The sequence below is a fragment of the Notamacropus eugenii genome, chromosome 1 (assembly GCF_028372415.1).
Source record: "Notamacropus eugenii isolate mMacEug1 chromosome 1, mMacEug1.pri_v2, whole genome shotgun sequence".
NCBI lineage: Eukaryota > Metazoa > Chordata > Mammalia > Diprotodontia > Macropodidae > Notamacropus > Notamacropus eugenii.
Genome location: NC_092872.1, coordinates 130,307,668 through 130,335,444, shown reverse-complemented (window position 1 = coordinate 130,335,444; position 27,777 = coordinate 130,307,668). Strand labels below are relative to the sequence as shown.

The 27,777-nt window shown below is 37.5% G+C and overlaps 1 protein-coding gene across 6 annotated transcripts in view; it reads right to left on the bottom strand.

Annotated features, from left to right (window-relative positions):
- Nucleotides 1–27,777, bottom strand: part of IQCH (IQ motif containing H) — a 305,076-nt gene that overhangs the window by 136,672 nt on the left and 140,627 nt on the right. For all 6 annotated transcript variants that reach the window (XM_072614735.1, XM_072614742.1, XM_072614763.1 and 3 more), the window contains 3 exons: nt 18,902–19,453; nt 18,180–18,246; nt 6,841–6,924 (listed from right to left, as the gene is read on the bottom strand). In XM_072614735.1, the coding sequence (XP_072470836.1) occupies nt 6,841–6,924; nt 18,180–18,246; nt 18,902–19,453 (703 nt within the window). The remainder of the gene's footprint in view (nt 1–6,840; nt 6,925–18,179; nt 18,247–18,901; nt 19,454–27,777) is intronic.

Genomic DNA, 27,777 nt, shown 5'->3' with positions numbered 1-27,777 from the left:
ATTTAACAGACTTTCAGGTGTTTTAACATTTCTCTGAGTATGCAATGAGTAATAATAATGATGAAAAAGGCAAAAATGGTTATTCCTGAAGGAGGAGAGCTGTAAAGGCCCATATAGCTATATATTCTAATAGCATGCAGGGATTTTGTTTCCAAGGCCCAGATATATCAATCAGAATTATACATTACTTTAAGAATGTATCCCATTAACTTCAGTACATGATAAAACTGAGTTGTTAATTTTGGAAAGCTGATGATAATTCCCCCCCCCTTTTTTTTTTGTCTGGACTCAACAGGACCAATCCACATCAATGTCCTTTCCAAATAAATAGATAAACAGTTGGGTGATTCCAATCACAGTGATTATTCCAAGGATCCAATCATCTCCCTGCTTTATACCCTCCACTGAGGCATGTGACTGAAATGACACAGCTAATAATTCTTGGCTTACAAGATTTTTTGCCTTTATTTGAATAATCTCATATTTTCCCCTATCAAGTTGGTTAAAATTTGTATGTTGCGAGATACATGGTACAGTGAGGGAAATGATAATTAAACATTTTATCCAACATGGTGTTGAAATCTCTTTGAGATTTCTCACTGCATGTTACAGCTGTCTTTTTTTTTTTTAAACAGTCACAATTTATTTATTTTTAGTTTTCAACATTCATTTCCACAAGATTTTGAGTTCCAAATTTTCTTTTTTTTCAAATTTTCTCCCCATCTTTCCCCTCCCCCACCCCAAGACAGCATGCATTTTGATTACCCTTTCCCCCAATCTGCCCTCCCTGCTATCACACCCCTCCCTTCTCTTATCTCCATTTTCTTGGAGGACAAGATAGATTTCTATATCCCACTGCCTGTATATCTTATTTCCCAGCTGCATGTAAAAACAATTTTTAACATTCGTTTTTAAAACTTTTAGTTCCAACTTCTCTCCCTTCTTCCCTCCCCACCCATCCCCACTGAGGAGGCAAGCAATTCAATATAGATTATACATGTGTAGCAAAAGACTTTCATAATAGTCATATTGTGGAAGATTAATTATATTTCCCTCCATCCTATCTTGCCCCCCATTTATTCTATTCTCTCCTTTGACCCTATTCCTCCTCAAAAGTACTTACTTCTAATTACCTCCTCCTCCCTTTTGCCCTCCCTTTTATCATCTCCTCACCCCCTCCCCGCTTATCCCCTTCTCCCCTACTTTTCCTGTAGTGTAAGACAGAATTTTGTAGCAAATTGAGTATGCATGTTATTCCCTCCTTAAACCAAATATAATGACAGTAAGATTCACTTTTTCCCTCTTACCTCTCCCTCTCTTTCCTTCTATTGAAAAAGTTTTTCTTGCCTTTTATGTGAGAGATAATTTGCCCCATTATATTTTTCCCTTTCTCCTCCCAACATATTCCTCTCACCCCTTAATTTTATTTTTTTAGATATCATCCTTTCCTATTCAACTCACCCTGTACTCTCTCTCTCTATATATATAATCCCTCCAACCACCCTAGTACGGAGAAAAGTCTCAAGAGTTATAAATATTATCGTTCCATGTAAGAATGTAAACAGTTCAACTTTACTAAGTCCCTTATGATTTCTCTTTCCTGTTTAACTTTTCATGCTTCTCTTGATTCTTGTGCTTGAAAGTCAAATTTTCTATGCAGCTCTGGTCTTTTCATCAAGAATGCTTGAAAGTCCTCTATTTCATTGAATGATTATTTTTTCCCCTAAAGTATTACACTCAGTTTTGCTGAGTAGGTGATTCTTGCTTTCAATCCTAGTTCCTTTGACTTCTGGAATATCATATTCCAAGCCCTTTGATCCCTTAATGTAGAAACTGCTAAATCTTGTGTTATCCTGATTATATTTCCACAATACTCAAATTGATTCTTTCTGGCTGCTTGCAATATTTTATCCTTGAACTGGGAGCTCTGGAATTGGCTACAATATTCCTGGGAGCTTTCCTTTTGGGTATTTATTTTACCCTCTGGATCTAGAATATCATGGCAGTTTTCCTTGATAATTTCTTGAAATATGATGTCTAGGCTCTTTTTTTTATCATGACTTTCAGGTAGTTCCATAATTTTTAAATTGTCTCTCCTGGATCTATTTTCTAGGTCAGCTATTTTTCCAGTGAGATATTTCACACTGTCAACTATTTTTTCATTCCTTTGGTTTTGCTTCATAATTTCTTGATTTTTCATAAAGTTACTAGCTTCCACCTGCTCTATTCTAATCTTTAAGGAATTATTTTCTTCAGTGAACTTTTGGACCTCCTTTTTCATCTGGCCACTTCTGCTTTTTAGGGCATTCTTGTCTTCACTGACTTTTTGGGTCTCTTTTGTCATTTGGGTTAGTCTATTTTTTAAAGTGTTATTTTTCTTCAGCATTTTTTGGGTCTCCTTTAGCAAGCACTTGCTCTTCCCAATTTTTGCTCTACTTCTCTTACTTTATTTTCAAAATCCTTTGTGAGCTCTTCCATGGCCTGAGACCAATTCATATTTTTCTTGGAGGCTTTGGATGGAGGAGCTTTGACTTTGTTGTTTTCTGTTCACATGTTTTGGTCTTCCTTGTCACCAAAGTAAGATTCTATAGTCTGAGTCTTTTTCTGGTTTTTGCTCATTTTCCCAGCCATTTACTTGACTTTTGAGCTCTTTGTCAAGGTAGATCTCTGCTTCCAGTGGGGGTGAGGGAGTGTACTGTCAGTGGCTCGATTCTCCCATAATCTGTGGCTCTAGTGCTCCAGAAACAGTCCCTGTCTCTGCCCCTGCTGCTGCTGTGGGTTCTTCTGCCCCCTTCCCCCTCTGCCACCTTGGGGTTGGGGCTGGACCACTCCACTCTCCCACACTGGTCTCACAGGCTTTTTCCATTGACTTTTCAATTTATCATTGGAGTTTTGGGATCCTAAAGTCTGGAAACTGCCACAGATGCAAGAGATTCAGTCTCCCCAAGGCCTGCTCGGGTCCTGTCTATGCTGCTGTGGCCAGATTGTGCCCTGCCTCCTGCATGGCATGATAGACATTTCCCGGCAACCTTCCAGGCTCTCTTTGGCTGGAGATTTGCTTCACTTAATCATTCTGTGTGCTCCAGAATTTGTTTAGAGACATTTTTTTACAGCTATTTGGCTGGGCTTGGGGGCAGTGCTCTAGAAAGTGCATGCTATTACTCTGCCATCTTGGCTCTGCCCCCATTACAGTTGTCTTTAAGCAAGGCAATAACAGCTGTGACTAGGCTAACCAGGTAATTATTAGTCAATGGAGTTGGAATACCTTCTCAGTAAAAACTGGGTCAAAGAAAGAAATGGACATGCTGAGATGTACTGGCCAAATGAAAGTAGCATGTGAATTACCCCTTGACTATTCCAACCTTCACTAATCTCCCTCACCCCTCTGAACTTCTGTATGTATACATGTGTAGACATATATATGTATATATACATACATAAATATTTATGTGTATATGTATTTATGGATATGTATCTATACACACATAAATAAACATTTATATGCATATATGCATGTATATACACACATATATGCTATATAATAAGTTAAATTAGTCTTCCAAGAACAACGGAATCTCCTTGTGAGCAAGTTCTATGTTTTCACATTTCTTCTTATCCCCTACAATGTCCAGCACAAGGCTAGGCATATTGTTGGTGCTTAAAAATATTTATTGATTGATTAAAGCTAGGGAGAATGGAGGAAAGCTGGAAAATAGGAAATCTATGTTTAAGAGGATACTCATTGAGAAATTTCGTACAATTCTAGAACAGGATTTCCATATCAAAATCATAAAAGAGAAAGTGGGAGAGACTAAATAAATTATGTAGGTCTCCAATGGTTTAATGACCAGCCTAGGAACTTTGTGTTCTGTATTTTCATAGACGCTACTATCTTACCAATGGTACTAGCAAGGGCAATCTAATGTACCATCTCAGTTCTAATTACTGAATGACTTAGGGGGAGGTAATGTCCATTGAGTTGACAGGCCTCTTTAAGAAATTATCAGGGAATGACCCTTTAAATGAGCAAAAGAAAAAAGATAAATCAAACTAGGAGGGAAACAGAAACTGTTACTATTGATAATAACTCTAAGCCAGCCATTAAGGTCTCCCATTGCATCCTGGGCTATCTCCAGTCATCTTGATGAATATCTGGTCACTGGATGCAGATGGCTCAAGAAGAGAAAGTAAGGCTGGTGACCTTGCACATCTCTCTCTCACTCAAAGTCAAGTGCAAGTCATGTCATCATTTCCCTGATATCATGGTCTTCTTCAAAAACGAAGGATGAACACAACAACAACAACATTTTGAAAGCCCTCAAACACAAATGAACAGGAAGCAATTAAAAATGCAGGAGAAATTCAAAGGGAAGGAAAACATATGTGAATACATGAACTGGGTTTTTTTTTTTGTTAATGAAGGAATTTCCAGAATAAAACTAATGTGAGTGATTTTCACTTTCTTTTCTTCTAGAAAAGAAATTCAAATGGCACACTCATGTGGTATCTGTTCAGGCTGACCATAAAGCTACAAATGTTCAAAATTCACTGCCAGGTAATTTTGGGAAGTAATTAAGATGGAGACAATAGTGTCTTTGTTAGTCAATATTCAATATCACTTTCAATCAATCTCTCACTTATTAACCCTTCCCAGGAATTGAAAGCATTAACTATTGAGGTTTCTAATGTATGTGTGTGTGTTCATCCTTCACCATGCCATCAGAGAAATGATGACATGACTTGCACTTGACTTTGTTTTTCTCGAGTGAGGGAGGGCTGTGCAGGTCACCAGCCTCACTTCTCCTCCTGAGCCGTCTGGGTCTAGTGACCAGATATTCATCAAGATGACTGGAGATGACCACATTTGACCTCCACCAGCCAATATTGGAATGATAATTCTACATTTATAGAATTTCTCTCAGTGCCCTTCCTGTCCCACCTAACCCAGATAAGCTAAACAACTGCAGAGATAGATGTTTTCATATTGGGGAGTCATGAAGAAAGTGATATTTATCAGATTTTCTAGTGTCTCTTTTTCTCCATCTTATTTTATATGAACAAGTACTTTTTCTCTTGATCTACTCTCCCTAAATATCTATGCATTCCTCCTAAAGAGGATGAATGTAGTAAGGCTATATCAATGTGATGGTCTAGCAAGAAAGGACTTCAATCAACTCTGTATTCTCCCAAAGGTTACTCAGAGCTAGAATAAGCTCCATGGCAGGCAGGGCAGGCAACTACTTAAGATGGAAGCCTAACATCCCTTTTACATAATTCCTGTGTGAAGAAGATCTTTTGTAAAAAGTTCTGTAGTAGTGATTCAGAGTGTGTTGAGAGGTGGGGCAGCCAGGTGGCACAGTGGATAGAGTGACTGACCTGGAGTCAGGAAGGCTCATCTTCCTTCCAAATCTGACCTGAGACACTTCCTTTGCCTTGTTTGCCTCAGTTTCCTCATCTGTAAAATGAGCTAAAGAAGGAAATGGCAAACCTCTCCAGTACTTTGCCTAGAAAACTCCAAACAGAGTCAGGAAGAGTTGAATACAACTGAGCAACAAAAACAAGAGAGGTACAGGAAAGGTTGATCCTTGGGCTTTGTGGACTGTAACTGGCCATTAAAAAAAATCCAAGAAATTACAGCAAAACCTGTCCTCTACTGCACTGGAGTAGCTTCTACCTAGTCACATTGATAGTTCTAATAGCTCAGAACTAACAAATCAATCTTAAGGCTTTAAAATTCTGTATTGCAGCAAAGCAATATTAGTGCCTAGATAATAGATTAAAGCAATTATACTATTATTTTAAGACACTGTAAATTTCCAGAACAGATATATTTTTGTTACCAAATGGCATTTATGAAATAATAATGATGCTGAAATATATATGAATCATGTAAAGTATGTCATTCCAGGGAGCCAGCTAAGTTGGTCATTGATAAATTAAAATCCTTCATTATTTTGCTTAAAGGACTTGGGAAAAACTACCACACCAAGAAAACGAAAGCGTTCTTACTTGATAACAAACAAAAACTACAAATGGTGAGATGTTTTTCTTTTCAAGGAGTTTTCTGTGTAGGCCTAGAAATTTTACCTACATGACAATCTGTACCTCCCAGCCTTCCTACTTAACTCACCCAAAGCTACTTCTCTCCACTAACTACAGACATCTTTCCCACTTTTCCCTCGAAAATTGCTTATTATCTCTTTTCTTCCAAACTGAGGGGTAGAAAGTGTGCAATGACCCAAATAGGTTTTAAAATTCTGGTTTTACAGACTCATCTTTCAAGCTGAGATTTGCATTGTAAAGCAATTCCTGTTTAGAACCTTTTCCTTACCTACTAATAATTGAAAGGTGATTTTTTTTCAAAGGATCACTTTTATCAGACCCACCTTCTCTAACTGGTTATTTTGCAGGGGGAGTCACAGTGTTATATTGTAGTACATTACATTAATCTCCAAGGTAACAGACTGCCATCGACGCAAATAGAGAACTATGAGCTCATTGTAGGATTCAGAAGAAGAAAAAGCTCCTGGAGAAGAGAAATGTTTTTCTAAATCTGGATGAAAGTTAATTTAAAGAATAAACAATTGACTTGGAATTTGTTTTTATTTTTGGTTAAAAATTTTTTTTTATTGGAGTTGAGTTCACCATGAAACCTTCATCACAAAAATAAAATATGCAATTATTCTTTAAGTAAATTGAAAAATCTTGTTCATTTACAGATATGTCAGAATTAGAATTAATCCTTATGATGCATTTTAAATTTACCAAATACTGCAATTCACTAATTCATCTAAATGAACATTTTAGAAAGTTGTATTCATGTGAAAGCATTTACTGTACCTAGTATGTCACACAGTCTTCCCAGCTGCAAGTTCTGTTGTATATGGAAATCAATGGCATTTTGCCGAACAGATTTGGCAAATCCTAAAAAAAATCACAAAGAAAGTGTAAAAATCTGGGAATAGGTAGATGACAAAGCATTTACAAAAATTGCAAGAAACTCATTGAGTCACAATACATGTTTCCAGAAAATTATTTGATTTTGTGTGAGACATCTCACAGAAATGATACAAACCTAAGAATGAGGTCCATGCTCCTTGGAAAATTAAGCATTATTTTGAAATATGTACCAATGAGCTGATTCTGTAAACAGAAAAGTTCATCATTTTTTTTTTTGGTCTTTGTTTTTTAAATGATAGCAGTAAAGCTGCCAGGATCTAGGGTTGTGAAAACATAGAGAAAATTTCTGACACTTAAGTCTGAATGTTTAAAATAGGATGTGGCATGCAACAGATTGAGATTTCAAAAACTGGATCACTGGGCTTTGAAAAATATGTATATCCTCTATTACTGCATTTTGAAAACTCTTCCCAGATTCATTCTGAATTGACAGCCAGATTTCAGATAAACCTCTTGCTGACAGGTACATGGATTTACTAATACCAAGCAATAAAGAAATATGCTTCTGGACTTAGCGAGAGGAACTCAGCCTTTGAAAAGCAAAAAGGTGAAAACAGTTACTTTGTCAGGACTAAGGAAAACACTGCTGAGAACATGTTTGCTTTAGCTTTCAGTTCCTCCATTTGGTACTGTTGAAAATAATACACCAGAAAAAATCCTGTGGGTCATCATCGTCCAACCCTCTACTGATGCCGCTGAAAGTGAAAGAAGTATTTTCTTCTTGCTTTTAGGTGATTCAAAGAACATGGATCAGAAGCTAACAGAAGACAAAAATACATGAGCAGGCAGAACTACTTCTATCTGGGAGTGATTCAATGTTTGTGGGCACAACTTTTTGTCATTAAACAGCTATTCACATTCAGAAGAGACGTTTCAATGCCTCCTTGTGGTTACTGAGTCCAAACACATGTCTCCAATTAAAATACTGAAGATGAAATGACTTCATATTACTAAATCTGTAAGGTATATTTCCAAGATTCTTTTTTTAAGTGTAAAGATACCTACAATTCCACTATGAGGCTTTTTTTCAGATAAAAATGACTGTGATCACTGACTTCTTGCATTGATATCAGTTTTTAAGCACGAGAGAATTTTGAAATTAAGTGAATTTATAATTTGTTGTTTTTAGTGTTTGCTACTACGCCTACAAACTAAGGAAGAGAAAATGGCAGCAGGGAGTAAGAGAACAGACTAAAAGGTTTGTGAAAAATTTTTACTTCTCAAATAATGTGGAAATAGGCATGACATGTAAAATTGGAAAGGCATATGTTAAATAGAAAACTGTATTAAGGAGCTCCAAATTCTATCACCAGATTGGTATGGATTGCAGTAATATAACTACTCCAGGCTAAATTTCACAGAATCCAAATCTGAGATTTGGAATGGGTCTCTGAGGCCAGCCAGTCCAACCAACACACCAAAGAAGCTCCAGTTGCCACATGCCCAAAGTGGCCAACCAACATCTGTTCGACTACTTCAAAGGAAGATGAACCCACCACCCTTCAGGGGAGCCCCTTCCACTTTCAGACAGCTCTAACTGGTAAAAAGTTTTTCCTGACATGATTCCCACATTTTGCTTTCTTCAGTTTCTGCCTGCAGTTCCTGGTTCAGGCTTCTGGGTTAAAGAAGAACGAGTCTGATCCCTCTTCCACAAGAAAGTCCTTGAGAAACTTGGAGACAGCCATCATGGCCCCCAAGTCTTCTTTTCTCCAAGCTAAACATGCCCTGTTGTTCAAACCTGTCCTCCTTTGTCATGAAATCAAGGCCTCTTGCTATCCTGATTGATCTTGTCTATTCTGGATACTCTCCAGCTTATCAGTGTTCAAAAAGATGTTTAGAACATGGCACAATAAAATGAACACCAACTCTGGGGCCAAAAGGCCTGGGTTCAATCCTACCTTTACACTTACTGCAACGTACCCTGGAGCAAATCACTTCACCTCCCCTTGGTCTTCAGTTTCTTATCTAGAATGAGGAAGCTAAACTAAATGACTTTTGGGGTTCCTTACAGTTCTAGATATTATGACTTCAGATGAGGCAAGACTGTGTGGATGATGGAGAAGGGGAGAAGGAGATGCTGAAAGAACCAAGAATGTCTTGGAAGGTGTCTGAAAGCATTCTCCAAGTGCAATTTCTTTGAAAAATAAAGATGAAATCAAATTGCCTGCTATCTGTCCTGTTGGGGAGAAGGGAGGGAGGAAAAATTGGAACTCAAAATCTTATTGAAAAATGAATGTTGAAAATTGCCTTTACATGTAATGGGGATAAATGCTATGTACAGTTTTTTAAAAAGAAAAAAGTTTTAAAAGAGTTCTCATTAAAAAGATATTTAAACGTAAATGTAAGATGGCAGATCACTATTGCCAAGTGTGTATCTTATGGCTGAATAAGTCTGGATTATGTAGTCTGTGGCTGACTTTTCCAATAAATTGCATGTTAACCATGATAATTGTTTAAGGAAATAGGCAGTATTGTGCCTGCAATATAACAAACCCATGCCAGATACTTGCTGTGTGACCCTGGAAAAATCACTTACCCTCATTGCCTCAGTATCCTCATCTGTAAAATGAACTGGAGAAGGAGATAGGATATCACTCCAGTATCAATGCCAAGAAAACCCCAAATGGAGAGTCCCAACTTAATTAACTGAACAACAATTAAAACAAAAAACCAAACTCATGAATCATATGTTGGCTGCCTTTCTAAGAACACAAATGCCAGCAGACAGAATGTGCTAATCAAATGCTCTTTGATTGATTGGTTACTTGTCCTGACTCATCAGTACACTCCCCTGTACTTTCTGTTACACAATACTGTCATTCTACAGAGAGGCCTAGAACAGGAGAATGATCAGGCTTCCTTGTCATTAGCATTGGTGGATTCTCCTCCTACACCTACCTTCTTTGGCTGTTGACCACCTGGTTGGGGGTTTTGAAGGACCTCACCTCCTCCTCTTGTAATATCCCTCTGGCTCCTTGCTTGCCTGCCTGTCTATTTCATTTTTGACTTCTGGACTCCTGTCTTCTTCTTCTTTCTTCCTTCTCCTTCTCTTTTTCCTCTCCTTCTTGTTGTCCTCAGAAGTGTAACTTGGAATTTCTAAATCTGGGATGAGCAGTTGGGGAGACAGCAGATAGCGTGGCAATGATGATGCAGCCTCACTGGCAGAGAACAGATCCATCTCCAGGAGACAATGGCCTTTGCCCCCTAGGCAGGATCTGAGGGAGGGGCAGTTAATTATTTTCAGTTGTGTGGGGAGGTCGGTGAGTAGATGCTGGTATTTTAGTTAAGTAAAAGGGGTAGCTAGGTGGTGCAACAGATAAAGAGTCAGGAACATTTGAGTTCAAGTTCAGCCTCAGATACTTACTGGCTGCGTGACCCTGGGCAAGTCATTTAACCTCTCTTTGACTCAGTTTCCTCAACAGTAAAATGGGGATAATAATAGCCTGTACTTCCCAGAGTGTTTGTGAGGATCAAATGAGATAATAATTGTATGTGTTAGCTTTAATATGATGTCCTCGATCTACAAAATGAGGATAATAATAGCACCTACCTACAATAATAACACTAAGTGTGAAGTCTGTCCCCTAGACTGGACTTCTACAAAGTGGAGGCTATTTGTTTGTAGGTCTGTCTGCATTATGTCCAGCATAGAACTGCCCAGAAATTACATAAAGATTAAACAAGAGATAACAGAGTTATAATGACTTTAGTAAACTAAATATTCATCTTAGTAGCACATCCTAACATTATTCTTCTCTCAGAAACAGCCCATGAATTAGGTAAGAATATCATCATTGAAAAGTACCTTTGAAGAGGATCATTTGGTATGATTCCCTCATCTTACTGATAAGGAAACTGAGCTCCAGAAATACTAATTGATCTATGCAAATCTCACACGCCAAAGAATCACAGTAAGTAGAACCAGAACCCAGGTTTCCTAATGTCTAATCTCTCCTATGTCCACTATTCCAAAGTGTGTCAAAAATGGACAACAGTGGTCCAAGAAGACAAGCATATTAACTACTTCAAGCCTATAATGCCAACTGTGACCTATACGGTGCACAAGGGGATGGATCAACACTATTTTTATAAAAGAGTTTTTAAAAGTTTCTGTTATAAGTTTAATAATCATCAGCAAAAACCAGGCAAAGTATGCAAAGAAGCAGTAAAATCTTATCTAAAATCCTTAGCATTTGCCTAAACGAATGAATAATTAACAAAAAGGAAATGCATTTGAGCCAGGGAAAGGTTTAGTAGTTCAAATAGACTTTTATTTTGACCCCCAAAGACTTCGATACATTTGGTGAAGTTTTGCTGCCAGAGAGATCTTAGCACAAACCCAGTCTCTGCTTATGAGCGGATAGAAATCTGCTTAAGGCAAAATACTTGGCATGATTAGTAAATCGTGGATACTGGGATCCCCCTTGCCAGCGTAAGTGGTCCAAATACCAGAGTAAAAAATGAGAATTTTAAAGTTCCCCTCTCCCAAGTCCAAGGTCAAATGAACATGGATCATCCTTCATTTTCATAGGAACAAAAGAGGAAAAACTAAAGGGATATTACCTGTATTTACATGCACTTGATGTTTAATTTCCTGGGGCAAGTGGAAGAAAAAAAAAGGGAGGGAGCTGTATACCTTATATCCCCTCCCCCTCTTTTTTTGTAAATTAAAAAAAAATTTTTAGGGGATGAGGTAATGGAGGTTAAGTGACTTGCCCAAAGTCACGCAGCTAGTAAGTATCAAGTGTCTGAGGTCATATTTGAACTCAGGTCCTCCTGACTCCAGGGCTAGCGCTTTATCTACTGTACCACCTAGCTACCCTGGATTTTTTTTTCTTTTCTTTTAACCTTAAACATAAAATGAGAAAAGAAAAAAACTTGCCACATACACAGCAGACCATAAGAGAGGATTCAGTATAAAACAATAAATTTCCATTTCCAAAAACTTATTTAATACCACACAGTTTTCAAACCTGCCCAGCTTTTCTTTTCCTCTTTGTTGGTTTTCTTTTGTTTTCTGCTGTGCATGTTCTATTTTATTTTTTCCCCTCCCTCCCCTCCTCCCAAAGAAAACTACAGTTAAATGTGAGTATATATACATATACATAGATAACTATAAACATATACACTCACACACATATATGTAAAACTGTGTTATACTTATTTCCACCTGTCATCTGTTTCCTTGAAAGTGAATAGCACTTTCCTTCATAGGTCCAAGGCTTTTCATGTTTTTCTAAATCAACCAGCTCATCATTTCCTGGACCACAGCAATATTTATTCCAACCTGATCACAGCCTGAGAGATTGTCTCTGAAAGTTTCCCCTCAATTTTCTGCATTCCTTCTATTCTTGGCTATATGGGTTTTATTTATACAAGAAAATTTTAACTCAAAATAAATGAAATTTATCCCTTTTACATGTCAACAGTGCTTTCCCTTATACTATAATTTAAGGTCTCATACTGTTGAATCTACTTCCTTTACATCTTTCTTCCTGGTTTCTTTGAAGTTCCTGATCTTTTGCTCTTCCAAATGAACTATGCTATTTTTTTCCTAACTCAGTAAAATATTTTTTTAGTAATTTAATTGGGATGACATTGAATAAATAGAATATTTCTGTAAAATTGTCATTTTAAAAATTATATTGGCTTTACCTACCCATGAACAATAAATACTACTCCAATTATTTAGATCTGAATTTATTTGTGTGAAAAGTGTTTTATGTTTATGTTCATATAGTTCTCCTATCTGCTTTGGTAGGTGTGTGCTCAAGTCAATAGTCTAAAACAATACTGAATAATATTGCTGACACAGTATAGTTTCTCCATTTTTCACTGTTGACTAAATCTATTTTAACTTTAACTTTGAGAGCATGATTACTATCCCTGCTTTCTTTACATAATAAATTCTACTCCTGCCCTTTATTTTATCTTTGTGTGTATCTTCTCATTTTTATAATGTCTCCTGAAAGCAACATATTGTTGAATTTAAATTTTTAATGTGCTATCCATTTCCGTTTTATGGGCAAATTCATTCCATTCACATTCTAAGTTACAACTACTTGTGTATTTTCCTCCTTCCTATTTTTCCTCACTATCCTTTTCACCCTATTTACCTTCTCCCTCCTCACTCCTCTGCTTTACTTCTATCTTGCTCTCCTATTTTTTAACCTACCCGTCCCTCTAAAATCCCTCCCTTATCCTCTCCCCCAACCCTATCCCCTTGCTCTCTTATTTCCTTCCAAATTTAGAAGACATACATATATACACAGATACATACATATGCTATACACATAGTATATATACTATATACATACACACACATATATATGTACATAAATATATATTTCCCTCTTTAACCCATTCCTGATGAGAGTAAGGTTCCAACACTACCTGCCCTTCCCCCCCCAGCTTCTTCTGTATCCATTTTTCCTTTTATGCCTCATTTGTATAAGATAATTACTCCTTTTCATCTTTCCCTACACAGTTTTATTTTTTTAGAATCACACCATGATACTCAGCTCAGTCCAAGCCTTTCTTTCAAACTACCCCAACAATGATGACGATCATAAGAGTGCCGCTAGTATTCTCACATAAATGAAGTAAACAATCTGACCTTATTGAGTCCCTTATAATTGGTCTTTAATGTTTACCTTACATTTCTCCTGGGTGTTATAATGTCAAAATTTCCCTTAAATTCTGGGGTTTTGGTCACAAAAAACCTGAAAGTCTTCCAGTTAATTAAATATCCATTTTTTTCCCATTCAGGATTATATTAAATTTTGCTGGGTAAGTTACCCTAGGTCATAAACCCAGTTCCTCTGCTCTTTGGAATATAGTATTCTAAGACCTGAAGTCCTCCAGAGCAGTTGCCACCCTTATATCCCTTTTAACCATTGTTTTCAATTGGTGCTAAAATTGCAACTCTATTGAGAGGTGCAAAGTAAAATTCCACCCCCCCCCCCAATTTCTACTGCCCTAAACCAAATCAGATCTTAAAGGGTGAGGTGAATGGAGAGGGGAGACAAATAATTGGAGGTTTAATTGGCTGATAGCTGCCTAACGTACCTAGTAACAACATTAGAGCCATATAATTGGCACATCTCCTTTAATGCTGATACATTAAAGAATGCCACAGTTTAAATGCTGCATGAAGGCTGAATCCAAATAAAGGAACAAAGAGGTTAAAGGGAGATGTGGGAGGAACCAGGCCAAGCATACTAGAAATGGAAAGACTTAGTTAAGGTGATGACACCATGACTGTTTATTCTAGAGATCTCTTGTTTTCCAACTAGAGCACTCAATCCCCTGTGGCAGTCTTGCTTACCTGACTACTTAAAATAGAATCCAGTGTAATCTGTAAACCACAGCGGGTTACTTTATACTGATCACTATGGGAAAATCATGAAATACCTATAATGTTAAATTAGGAGATCTTCCTGTAACATTTGAAAAGAGCCATTCTTTCATCTCTTCAGAGGATTTTAAGGTCAGTTTATTTAACCTAACAGGCATCAGCGCCCCAACTACCTCCTAACCCAATAAGAATGAAAAAAAAAGGACGTTGCTTGAAATACTTTAACAGGCAAATCAATTCTACTTTGTAGAGATGTCACTGTTCATTTCATTAGTATTATTAATGATCATAGGTGCACTAACAAACCAAAGAAATTTCTTAATTTAAAATAAACTGCAGGAACCATTAATAAGAAAGTCCCTATTATATGCTGAAGTATTTATAGCAGCACTTTTTGTGATGGCAAACGATTGGAAACAACCAGTGACTGGGAAATGACTAAGCAAACTGTGGTATATCAATAGAATAGAATATGCCTGCACTAAAAGACACAATACACGGTACGACGACAGAGAAACATGAAAACAACTACATGAACTGATGCAAAGTGAAGTCAGCAGAGCCAAGAAAACATGATATACAATGACCAGATCAATGTCAATGGGGAGAATAACCACATGCAAAACAATCAAAAGAGGATGTTTGCAAAATTATAAAGATCATGCTTAATTCAAATGAAGAGATATAAGAAGACACTCCTAGCCCATCCCTCTGTGGAGGTGGGGAGCCCACAGGTGTTATATATTGTACAGGTTCTCAATGTAGTGATCAACTGTGCTGATTTTTTCCCCTCTTTTCTGGTCTTTAAAAAGTTTTATTGATTATATGGAATGGCTCCTGGAATTAGAGGAAGATCCTGGGGAAAACTCTGATGATATAAAACCCAAAGAACATCAATACAATTTATTAAAATCAATAAAATAAACTGTAGAGATATCATGAAAGTGTGGCCCTCTTTTCTAAGATCTGGTACCATTTTTGTGCTTGTGATTATATCTGGGCGGGCAATTGCTAGCAACTGCAACAGAGTCTACAAGGATCAGTTACTTTCCTTTCATTTTGAAGGTTCAAATGAGCCACTGCAGCACCAGTTAGCCAACTGCCGGGGCAATTATTAGTGGGCACAACTCTAGAAGATGATCGTCAAATTTTTCATAAGTCAAAAAGCAGAGAGAGAGAAGGACGAGACTCAGTAAATGCCTTCTTGAACTTTCCCTTTATGGGGGAAGTAGGGGTGAGAGCAGAGAATAGAATCTGATCTTAATGGTCTCCACCTTGGAAACAAAAACATTGTATTGAGGTCCAATTTTTTTTTTTTTTGCGATGTAGCAATGTGTTTGAGAGGTTTGGCCACTTGACTCCCACTTCCATTCTCTTGAATTGAGCAGGTAAGTCCCTTGGGCACCGAACAAAAGGAGTCCTGTTGTGCACGGCTGAAATCCATTCAGGCTGTTCCCAGAGGGAAATTGTGCTTAAGGTTAAAAAAAAAGCACTGAATAATCCTAAAAGTATAGGATCATGATTGCCATGTTATTTAATATAATTTAGTGTGCTCAATTATGAAACCTAAATCAAAGGTTATTGAATGAGGATTATTTGATCAAAGGCCAGTTTAGGCTCTGAGTGAAAATATGTAATTAGGCTTTTAAAAATGCGCAATTAAGAAAAAAAAACAGAGCTTGTTTTGATCTCTTAGATAAATCTGTAATTAGCAGCTTTTCCTTTAAAATGGATTTTATGCTTTCCACTGACCAAAATGACTGTAATAGAGTAGACCTAGAACATTTATTTAAATGAGAAATATGTTATCTAGGAGAAAATTGGTTTTAAAACTGGATCCAAAATATTAAGTGAACACATTTCAAATTTCAAGATATCTTTCCTTTTAAAATTCCAGGAGAAGCCAGATTAGATCACCGACCATTGTCCACCAAGTTTTGGCTTTCTTGCAGACTTGCGGGGAGGTCAGAGTAGCTAGGAACCTCTAAGAGCTCATTTCTTTGCTGCCATGTCGTGCTGCAGAGCCAACCAAGGATATCTAGCTCAAGGTGGGGAACATCAGATTCTGAAGTATGTTCTTATATTTTATTTTCTCTGTTTTTGAACTCTTAGGAAGTGGGAAAAGAGGTCCTTTCTGTTTCTAGCTTTAAATATAACGAAGATAACAATGACAAAAAATCTCCACCATGATGCCAGGTCAAGTCCTTGTTTGCCAAATTTTGAGGGTTTCCAGAACTGCAATTAGTTGCAGAAGCACAAAAGACATTTGCACCTTATTCTAAGGGCTCACGTCAGTTAATTGTGCCTGCAATGAGCCACTCTGGAAGCAATCAATTACGAGGGCAATTTCTGTGTGAACTAATTTGGTGTGCAAACGCAGGCCCACCAAAACAGAGACCTGAGGGAAACCTGGCTGACATTCACGTCTGTCATATTTTACTAACCCATCTTATGTCTGTAGCTTCAGAAGGGAGTCATTTCAGACTTTAGCGACAGATTAAAAAGTCACAGATTATAGGAGGATCTGTGGGACTCAGATAAGTCTTTGATTTTCATACAGATCAAGACACATTACAGCAGAGCGTCTCTCCGCTGAACAGCAGCTCCTTTATAGACACCAGGAGACAGTGCTTTAACTAACATGAGATTATGGATTCGTATAGAGTATGGGGACACTGAGCTATTGCTAATATTAAAACTCTGCACTTAACTATAAGGTGTACCTTAATTATATTTTGCAGTGGACATTTAATATTAATATTTACTTTTCAAATTTTTTATGCTAACCTCCCCCCCTTTTTTTGTTTCTCACTTATAAATCATTTGAAAGCCCTATATATATGTATATGTATATGTATATATACTTTTTTTTTAACAGTATAGCTATTTTAAAAAGTCAGGCTTGAGTTCTGCCATCATAGCTTGCCTAATAAATTAATCTCTTCATAAAGCCCCAAGACACAATAAGGGGTAATTTGGAAACTCAATTTTTTTTTTTTTTTTTGCAATATTGCTACTTCAAAACCCGACCAAGTCAGTTTCTGAAATCTGAACTCACCAAGGAAAATTAATGTGCTAAGCAAGTGTAAAAAAAATAAATCAAATCCCAAACATTTTGGCAGCAGCTCATGTTTTAGAAGAATTGTCAGCGTGATTCCGAAATTCCCAGAAAGCATATTCGGTCATTTTGGTACACCTATTTTACCCCTGTGTTGCAGGCAACAGCTTTTAAGTTCCCCAATTCATAAATGTAATTAAATAATTACATTAGTGCTAATTAACATGAAACTGCAGATTATTTAAGCGCAAAAAACACTATTCAACTTCTTAATTATTCTTGTTCACACAGCATTTCCTTTTGCTCAGGCGCCCTAGGTGCAAATAAAGCATCCCATCTGCTCGTAATTAGAACTAAATAATTTCAGAGAATGTAGCTTATCATTTTGACTGCACATTTGATTAAAAACAGTGTACAAGCAATATCCTGGCTTATTGGCGGAACAGCAGCCACACGCACAGGCCCATGTTCTTCTATCATTAAAGAAGATCGAAAACATTATCTGTTATTTCAGGGGGGAAAAAATACAACTTTTTAGTTCATTTCATACAGATGAAAGCGAATTACAGCAAATCACCTCTCCACTGAATAGCAGCCCCCACATAATGACTTTATTTGCTTAATCCCCAAATTAAACGCCGTTTCAAGCGAGGGCCCTGTGTTATTACTCTCATCATGTCGAGAACATTTTCCTGCCGAGACCAATTTGAATAAAACAAGGGGCCTTCCTTGAACTCAATCAAGGAGCCATAATGTGGTGGGTAATAGAGGTTGCTGATAGATTTGCAGGCAAAAGTGTTATACCTAATGATGGGATATGGATAATAGTCCTCCTGGAGGTCCTGATGCGATTCCAGTTGGCTGCCAGATGCTAAAAATCAAGAAGAGCATTGATCAGTGACAGGAAGCTGTAGTGGATTCATCTAGTCAAACTTCAGCTGTTTTTTCCACTGTACAGTTAAGCCAGGCATAAATTATATTAATTGATTTAATTACATACTTAAAACATCTTCCCCAATTAATTTAATTAGGTGGCTACATGATGCTACTGGCAGGGGAAGATTAGAGGCAGCTCACTTAATTAACAGAATATGAATGAAAAAAAAGAGAAAGCAAACATAAATGAAATTGTGAGCACTAATTAAAAGGCTGTCTGCAAACTTAAATACTTTCTGACAAAGTGGTGACAGCATTGTAGACAAGAGAGGGATTTTTTTTTTCCTAGCAAATTAAAGTGCCAGAAGGTATATATAGAGAGAAAAGGTAATGCAGTTAAAAACATTGATTTTCTGACAGACCTATCCCTGGACAAAGTGAACAGACTTTTTCTGTAGAAAAGTTGCAACAGATTTTGTAGCTGCAAAAGCATTAGATTGCTGATGAGGACTAAAATATGATGCTTGAACAAATGGATGGTTAAAATAAGGGGAAGAGGAAGGTGAAAGGAAGAGAAACTTATTGCAATCGCTTAAGCAAGAGATGTTTAGAAAAGGAAGTCTGCCATAACAGCTGGCAGCCTTGTGCACCTGGGCTCGAAGGCGGAAATTCTCCAGGTGTTTTGCACATCTTTCCTTCAGGATCCTTTTCGTTCGAGCCTTGTGACCGACCAAAAGCCAGTTGAGGGCAATCACGCCTGCAGCCCACTTCTGCCTCCGAAAAGTAGAGTAGGCTTTTCTGGCCTGATGGCATCGCCATGTGGCTTGGATCTTGGTAACAGCTTCCTCGACTCCTCCTTGCCCTTTGTACCTCTGGCCTGGATGGTCAACTAACTTGAGGATATAGGCTGGATTCTCTAAGGCTGAGAGGAGGTCAAATTTAGTAGGCCTCACCTTCAGTTCAAAGTCAGGAAGAAGTGCTACCAGATTTCTCCCTTTTACCTTGACTTCAGGTATTGCATAGTCCCTGAGAAACTTCTCAATGTGTTCCAAGAGAGAAAAGATATTTCCCCAAGACAAACAAAAATGTTCCTTGAAGGCTACAAAGTCTGGAGCATCTGGATCTATTACACCATTGTAAATAAAAAAATCATAATCCATAGGTAATTTCTGAGGTGGCTGGACTGGTACCAATTTGGGAGGCTGGAAAAAAAAAGAACATTAAAACAGATTTAGAGTAATTGTAATCTCATCTAAATGAGTGGTCAAGACGCACTAGCACATTACCATTTACCACTCAGCTGTGGGAAGATATGGATCTGAAATGAATTCCTAGTATTGATTTAACATATATATGTCATAATGATAAAGTCTGTCCAGTATATATCATAAAACTCATTACAAGAAGAGGACCTTAGGGTTCACTCAAGGCGATTAACATTTTTATAGAAGTGTGCTAATTGCTCAGGGGAACTATATGAGATCAGATCATATATAAAATAAAGTGTTTGGATAACTTTGATATGGTCAGCTGACCCCATAATCTCAATGATTTACCAGACCTGGTTTTACAACAGTGTTAACATTGCTTTCTCATTCATAACATGTTCACCAACTCTGAAAAAAAAAGGTGAAGCTTTTCTCTGTAGAGACACCACAGTTACTTTAAAGGTGTCAATCAAGACTGTCTGGGCTTTTCTGAATCCCCAGAAGAAGTCAATGTTGTTTCTTCTAAGAAATTTAAATTGGTAAATTTAATTCCCATTTTCCTATCAATTTCTTTTAATATCAAGCGGTGATTTTCAACAGAACAATTTTTGCATATGTTATTATTCTTGCAATTTCCACATCTCATGTTTCTTTTATCCTTCTTGTAACCTGGGGTTCAAACCTGTAACATTTCTATCAGATTCTCTTAACCGATGGAGAGAATTATTACTCAACACAGAATGTGTGTGCATATGAGGGGGTGGAGTTGATGAGAGCCTGGAATGGTGTGCTTCCTCTTTCTGAGCTCTCACCAGCTACTTCCCTCACACTCTGTGTGAGGGACAATGTATCTCTTAAGCATATGTACCAGGCAAATTTTGAGTTTTGACATTCAGTTTTGATCCTTTCTGGGGCTGCATCCCTGTATTCTCATTGGATGGCAAGAGCATGATTCAGTGGCATCTGAAGGAAATGAAATGTTCCTTCTGTGCATGAGTCAAGCAGTAAGTTTCAAACAGCAACATTAACAAAATGATGGGAGCTGCACCATCTTCCATCACACAGTAAAGGTTATTGTATGTTGGGTCAGGTGGTCAAAGAAGACAAGGTCTTGCTTTCCACTTGGTAAATCAGACGTCTCTTAACCAGTTCTCATTTTTCCCCTTGCTTAGGAAATCAGTAAACATGTCTTTATTTCTGATATCATATCTGCCCTCGTAATGCTCACATTTTTCAGAAAAGGAAACCTTTTTAGTCTACTAAATTCTAATACCCTCTGCATTTCAAGGAGATGTCATAAAGTTCCAAATGGACAGTGCATTCATTCATTTAATAAATTTTTGTTAAATACCTTCTGTGCATAGCACTGTGCTAGAAACTACTACGTAATATTATTGTCTTTTCCCCTCAAGGTTCAATAATAAGCATATATTCACAAATAAAAAGCTATCAAAGAGAAGAGTGAATGGTTCAATATAGATGTTTAACTTTACCCACAAAAATTCTAACCAAATGACATATTTGTATACATGTATCATATATATTTTTTAAGTTCCTCCTCTTTTAAATATGAAGTTTTCTTTCTGGTTCTAAGTATTAATTAGTGTGATATTATGGAAAAAGTGCTAGAACTGGAAAAAAGAGATGGATGCTCAAATCCTCCCTCTGACACTTACTAGCTCTGAAACCACAGGCAAATCACTTTACCTCTCTGAGACTCATTTCTTTCATCTGTAAGATGGGAATGATAATACTCCCAACATCCATTTCAAGGGATTTCTGTTAGAAAAGAGACACTTTACTCTTAGCACAGTGCCTGGCACATAGTAGGTACTTCATAAATGCTTGCAATCAGCAAGCAAGTCTGACTTTACAAACCTTAAGGCATTATATATGTGAGTTGCTGTATTCTTATGAAAGCTTCACTTAAATGTGAACTACCACTAACTTTAGGGGCTGTAAATCATTTAAGAGAGGCATCCTAAACAGAAGTTAGCATGGAGGTAGTTAATTTACAGTTGTTTCAAGGAATAAGATTGAGAGAAAACTCTTTATAAAAAGATAGTTAACTTGGCTGATCCACCAGGACATCAAGAGATTTCAACCTGTCTGGCAAGTTGAGAAAAATTCATTTATCTCCCATCAATAAGAGTTACAGAAGCAATTCTTTCTTTAGCCAACATAGACATTGGCAGGAGAGGCTTCAGCTCCCAGGAGAAGGCAAGTGGCATGCATTCTGATGGAAAAAGCCTGTGGCTATACTCAGCTTTGCTTCCAAGATCTGGTGCTGATAAAGATGGAGGTGAGTATTCAGGGAAGAAAAACAATCCTTCATCACAGAAAACCAGATACTCAAAATGATCACAGATGGAGTTGGCCAGTTTTCCTGTCTAAATGTTTGGTCCGACAACAAGATCCTCAAACCTCTCCAAGGCAACAGGCTACAGATTAGGAAATTACAGAAACTAGGGTACTATGAGAGATTTTGCTGATTATATTCAATGTTTCTTATCAGTAGAGAGATTCCTGTAGAGTTAAGCCAGTACTTGATCCATAAAAATGGAATAGACTCAGAAAACTGACATTCTGAAATGAAAGAAATCTACCAGGAGGGGCCTCATAGAGATGTTGTATCCTCAGGGAGTTGACTGGGCATTTCTACAACATTCGTTTAATGCTTCTTGAGCTTATAGATACTTACGTACCTCCTTTTTTGACTGCCAGAAAAGAACAGCCCCGAGGGGTTTTACAAAAATTAACAGTTGCTGTTTTAGAACAAAGGGGCTACAACCTACACACCTTCTTGGATGATGCTCCAGGAAAGACATGCTCTCAAAGGAAACACACTCTTGGCCACCAGCAAGACCACTCAGGCACTGGAGAACTATGGGTTTCGAGTCAGCTAAAGCATAACTATAGTACATCTGTCACAGAGAATGCCACACTCGGGAGCACTTTAGACTCAGAGCAAGGAAAGACATTCCTCTCAAGAGAAAGGCTTCCCAAATTAAAGCAGTGCATCAGCACTGTGAGATCCATTGAGCAGGTAAAGACAAAAGTGCTTTTCAGACAGCTCAGAATAAGAGTCCTGATTAAAGGTCACACTGTGCTTTGGGTTCTAGGTGCACCTCTGTACTTCTCTCCATGCAATTTGTTACCACGAATATGAGCTATTATTATGAACATATCATTTGCTGCTGTGAAGGCTTTCCGATAGGCATAGTGTGTTATTGACCCAGCAGTAGTAAAATATTAACTTGTTTTTCCAGTGTTGGTGATAGTTTTAAATTAAGTCATCTATGTTCTCTCACCTGATCACCTTTATGTTAAAGTGTACACATTTGTGAGAAGCTTGGTTGGGGTTATGTATGCCTTCTGTGGTTACCCAAGTGGAGTTTACTCTGTGTGAAGCTAATAGGCCCACACAGATCTTAAAATATGATCTTGACCTCATTAGCATGGGCCTCTAGCCAACCGAGTTAACTGGTCCATGTTTACTCTCCTTTGTTTCTAAAATGCAACCAACGTCCAAGTAGCAACCAGAATCTCTGCCACATTTATCATCTTAACCAAATTCAAAAATAGGGGTAAAAGTAAACAGATAATCTGGCAGCATAACAACAGAAACTTGGGGAAACCACACCTACTATGGCACTTAAATGATCCACAATTTCATTAGTGTGTCTTCCTATTAATGCAGACCACACTCTCTCTGTGTCTTGGTAGATAGTTTTTGGGAGTTGCTATGGCTGAAAAATTCATTGCCATAAGGATGAGCCTCTGAATGTAGTTAGGATGACCCTTGGATGATAGCTATACTGGATAATGGCCATCATTAGACATTTATTTGGTAGAAGGGATCTACCAAAGCTTATCCTCTTCTAGCATAGCCTTAGAGAACACAGGACCACTTCCACACCATGATGATTCTTCATTGTAAGAGATTAAGTCAACATTTCAAGTCAACAAGCACTTATTAAGAGCCAGGTACTGCACTAAATGCTGGGGATAGGAAGGACGGCAAAGAAGCCCCTGTGCTGAAGGAGCTCTCAAGTCTAATGCAGGGAAACAATATATAAACAGATGTGGACAAATAAGATACAGACAGGATAAAGTGGAGAGGGAAGGCACTAAGGTCAAGGTGGATGAGGCATTTACACTGTATATGAGTAGAAATCATAAATAAGGAGTTGGAAGTTTAGATCAACACTCAGAGAAATATTTTTATTACCCCAAAGATTGCTGCACCTCAGTGTATATTAAAGGTGTCCAATGTTGTAACTGGTATTTGAAAAAAAGGAGGCATATATTAATGGCAAAGACTTTTAGGTTTTATATAAGTATTTGGAGACTTTAGCAGTACTTGGTAGGGTACTGGAAGGGGTGGTGTTGAGAGACAACATTCAGAGTCACAGAATTTTAGAGCTGGAAAGGACCTGAAAGATTATCTGGTCCAGAGTTTCTAAACCTGGAATTCATGGATAGGGTTTCTTACAGATTTTGGGGGGAGGGAGTCTGAGAACTTGGATGGGGAGAAAAATTACAGCTTTATTTTTACTAAGTTCTAATTGAAATTTCGCATTACATTTCAATTTTTAAAAAATTTGACAAGGTCAATCCATAGGCTTCACCAGACTGCCAAAGGGGTCCATGGCAAAAGAAGTTTAAGAACTCTGGATACAGTCTGACCCCTTCATTTTACAGATGAGGCAACTGAGGCCCAGAGAGATGATGAGACTTGTCCAAAGTCATATAGTTAGTTATGGTTGTATTACACCATGTGGGGATAAATATTCCTTTTATACTATTCTAACTGACCAACCTGCCCCCAAAATGCCCCAGAAACCTTTTCATCACTCAAGTCTCTGAACTCATACATTGGGAAGAAGCTCCAACCTTGCAGCATCCCCCTCTGAATGGCTGCTCCCAGAACCTTTATTTGAGGAGAGCATCCAGGCCAGCCATGTCTCATTCCTCTCCTGGCTGCACTCAGAATTTACTCCAGCATGCTCTCCCCATCCCCCATTTTGTGGAACTGTAATGTTCCTTCTGCCTCTTATCAAAGTTTACCTGTATCTTGTATTTACCTTATCTTACATCTCTAAATTTACTTCTATGAAGGTGTCAATGGAAGAAATACTGTATGGTGGAAAGATCACTGAACTAGAATCAAGAGAATCTGGGTTCTCATCCTATGTGAGTTACTACGGTGTGATCCTGAGCAAATTGTCACCTCTTTGGGACTCTATATTCTCTCTGGAGGGGACTGACCTACATAACTAATAGATAAATGTTTTGTGCCCTTTCCAGGAGCATTTAAATGTGAAAAATGACTTCCTGAAAATAGTAATGCCTTAAACTTCCAAGGCTCACATTTTCAATGAGCATTTCAGGTTCTGAAGCAGGTTTGTGCAGAAAATTTGTTTGCATATGCTTTCAGGTACCAGTTATTATCATACCATGGAACTACTGCCTTCTGCCTTATATGGAAGACCAACACTAGGGACAATATCCAAAGCTGCTGACTACTCTGGAATTCTGGGAGTTGAGTAAGAAAGATTTGAAGTCACATAATCCAGAGAGTTATATGATTAATAATAGTAGACTCTTCAGTGGAGACAAAGTATGTACAATTTGAGTAGAAATATAAGAAAGGTTGAACTGGCCATCTAGAAACAATTTTCTAGAGATGATTTGAGAAATGAGACTTTTATCAGAGGCCACTGATAAATTTCTTCAAAAGATACTTGTTTAACTTGACTGGATTCCCATACCCCATAACTGTTTCCCAGAAATAACTGCTAATTCTCATGAAGCTAACCTTCATTTTACAAGTAGACTGAATGCATAAAGTTGTTGTTGATCAAACTGAAACAAGATACATCTAAAAACAGATGGGCGTTGATGTTGTTCAGTTGTGTCCAATTCTTTGTGGCTCTGTGGACCATAGCACACTGATACTGTCCATGGGGTTTTCTTGGCAAAGATACTGGAGAGATTTGCCATTTCCTTCTCCATTGGAGTAAGGCAGAAGTTAAGTGACTTGTTCAGGGTCACAGAGCTATAAGTGTTTGAGGCAGAATCTGAACTCAGGTCTTGTGAATCTAGGCCTAGCACTCTATCCACTGAGCCATCCTAGCTGCCTCTGATGGGCTTTACTTTCAATCAAATGTGAAATTTTCTTTCCTAGATATAATTCTCAGTTTGCCAAGGCATTTATTTCAGCTTGTCTGTGATGCTTCTACTTCTAAGGGAAAATGGCATCACCAAGGATTATTTGGGCTATTTGGAAAGGTTAAGATTGATGGGTTGAATCTGTTGGACATATGGGCAAGAATTCCAATAGGACAGATGATGGGAAGTCTGGCTCAGTTTTCCCAAGAAAAGTGGGTTTGATGGTGGCAAGATACCATTTCAAAGAGAGGCAAATAAAAAAGAAGAAAATTAAAATCCTAGAGGAAGTATTATGTATAGGATCGTAGATTTTAGAGCTGGAAGGGGTGTTAGATAGAGATCATCTAATCCAATAACCACATTTTAACGACAAAGAAATTGAAGTAAAGTGAAATGATTGTCTAAGACTATATCCCCATGAAGTGGTAGACCTGGGATTTAAAGATCAGTCTCACTATAAATCCAACATTGTTTTCCCTATACCATATCATACCATACCTATAGCTAAAGTAAAGCTACCATCTTATTTGTTTGATTAGGAAGGGATTTGAATACAGTAGGCTAGTTTGTTATATAGATCATTAAAAATATTTATAGGAACTCTTAAATTTCATGCTCATGTTTTCCTGAACCAAGTTTTCAAAGGCATCATTGTATCATATGCTTGGAGCTGGGAGGGATTATAGAGATCATCCAATTCAACCCTCTCAAGTCACAGATGAAGAAATAATAACATCTAACATTATAGAAACATTTACCATGTGTCAAGCAACGTGCTATGTGTTTTGTAATTGTTTCATTTCACCTTCACAAAAGTCTTGGGAAGCAGTACTTTTTTATAGCTGAAGAAACTGAGGCAGACAGATATTAAGTGACTTGTTCAGGGTCACACAGCTAGTAAGGGTCTGAGATTAGATGTGAACTCAGGTCTTTCCAAATCCGGGTCTGGTGCTCAATCCACTATGTTACCTAGCTGCCTAATGGGCCAAGGTCCAGAAAAGGGAAATGATTTGGCTAAGTTTCCTCTCTGTCATTCCAAGCACAAAGTATGTTCAAATATGCCATCTGAAAATACGTCATTTGGGTTCTCGTGTACTCGTTGACATTTTGACCCTGTAGATCTAGGAATATATATTCTGTTTAACCCTGTGCTCTTCCAAACATGATTTTCAAGTTAGACACAAGCAAATGGACAAAGATAGCAGAAGGCGATCGTAGCCCCAGATTGCTATAGCACATGGAGAGTCAGAAGGACCTATTACTCACAGAAAATACATGCTGGTAACTCACAGATGGATTCCATACAGATCATCTCTGGAAAGTTAGTCACTACAGGAATAATTTTAGGTAACTTCTCCAAAGCATGGATTTTTACATTGGAATTGGTCAAAGGAAAATCTTACACTAGCCTCTCTGCACGGAAAGAATCCAAATCATGCTAATGATTTCTCATTGTATTTGTTTGTTCTTATTCTTCCAACTCAACAGCATATACTCTGGAATCACTCTCAAGCAGTGACTTCAAGAACCTTTTTTGTCACAGATTTGGAGTAAAAACACTTTTCTGAACGTGGATAGTTTAACTTTATCCCCTACACACATAATATTGGTAACCATGTGTTAAAACAAACATGTACTCATACCATAATTTAAAGCAATGTCTCAATGAATAGCAAAAAAATCTTTACCCATCAATTTTGTTGTAAATTTAAAATGTTTTTACATCATAATAGTACATACTTTATCACTTTACATACATTATCTTACTTAAATGTTCCAATAATGAATTAGGAAGCATAGCTGTTATCATAATGATACACATTTAATGGATTGAACTGAAATTTTGAAACAGCCTTTAGACCCACAACTAGTAAATGTCAGAGGCAAGAGTTTAACTCAGGCCTTTCTTAACTTTTAATCAAAGATTCTTTCCATTATACCACAGTGTCTCTTCCACACAAAGCCTAGAATGACTGGTTCACTTGTGAAAAAGGTTATATATGAAAAAGCAAAGATGAGAAGGTAATGCTTTCCACTTGGAATAGCAAGAATAAATACAAGATTAAAAAAACATTTTTATCTTTGCCTTTTTCCCTCTGTTGTCTGCCTTCCTTTAAGGTACAACAAGCTTAATGAGACTGAAT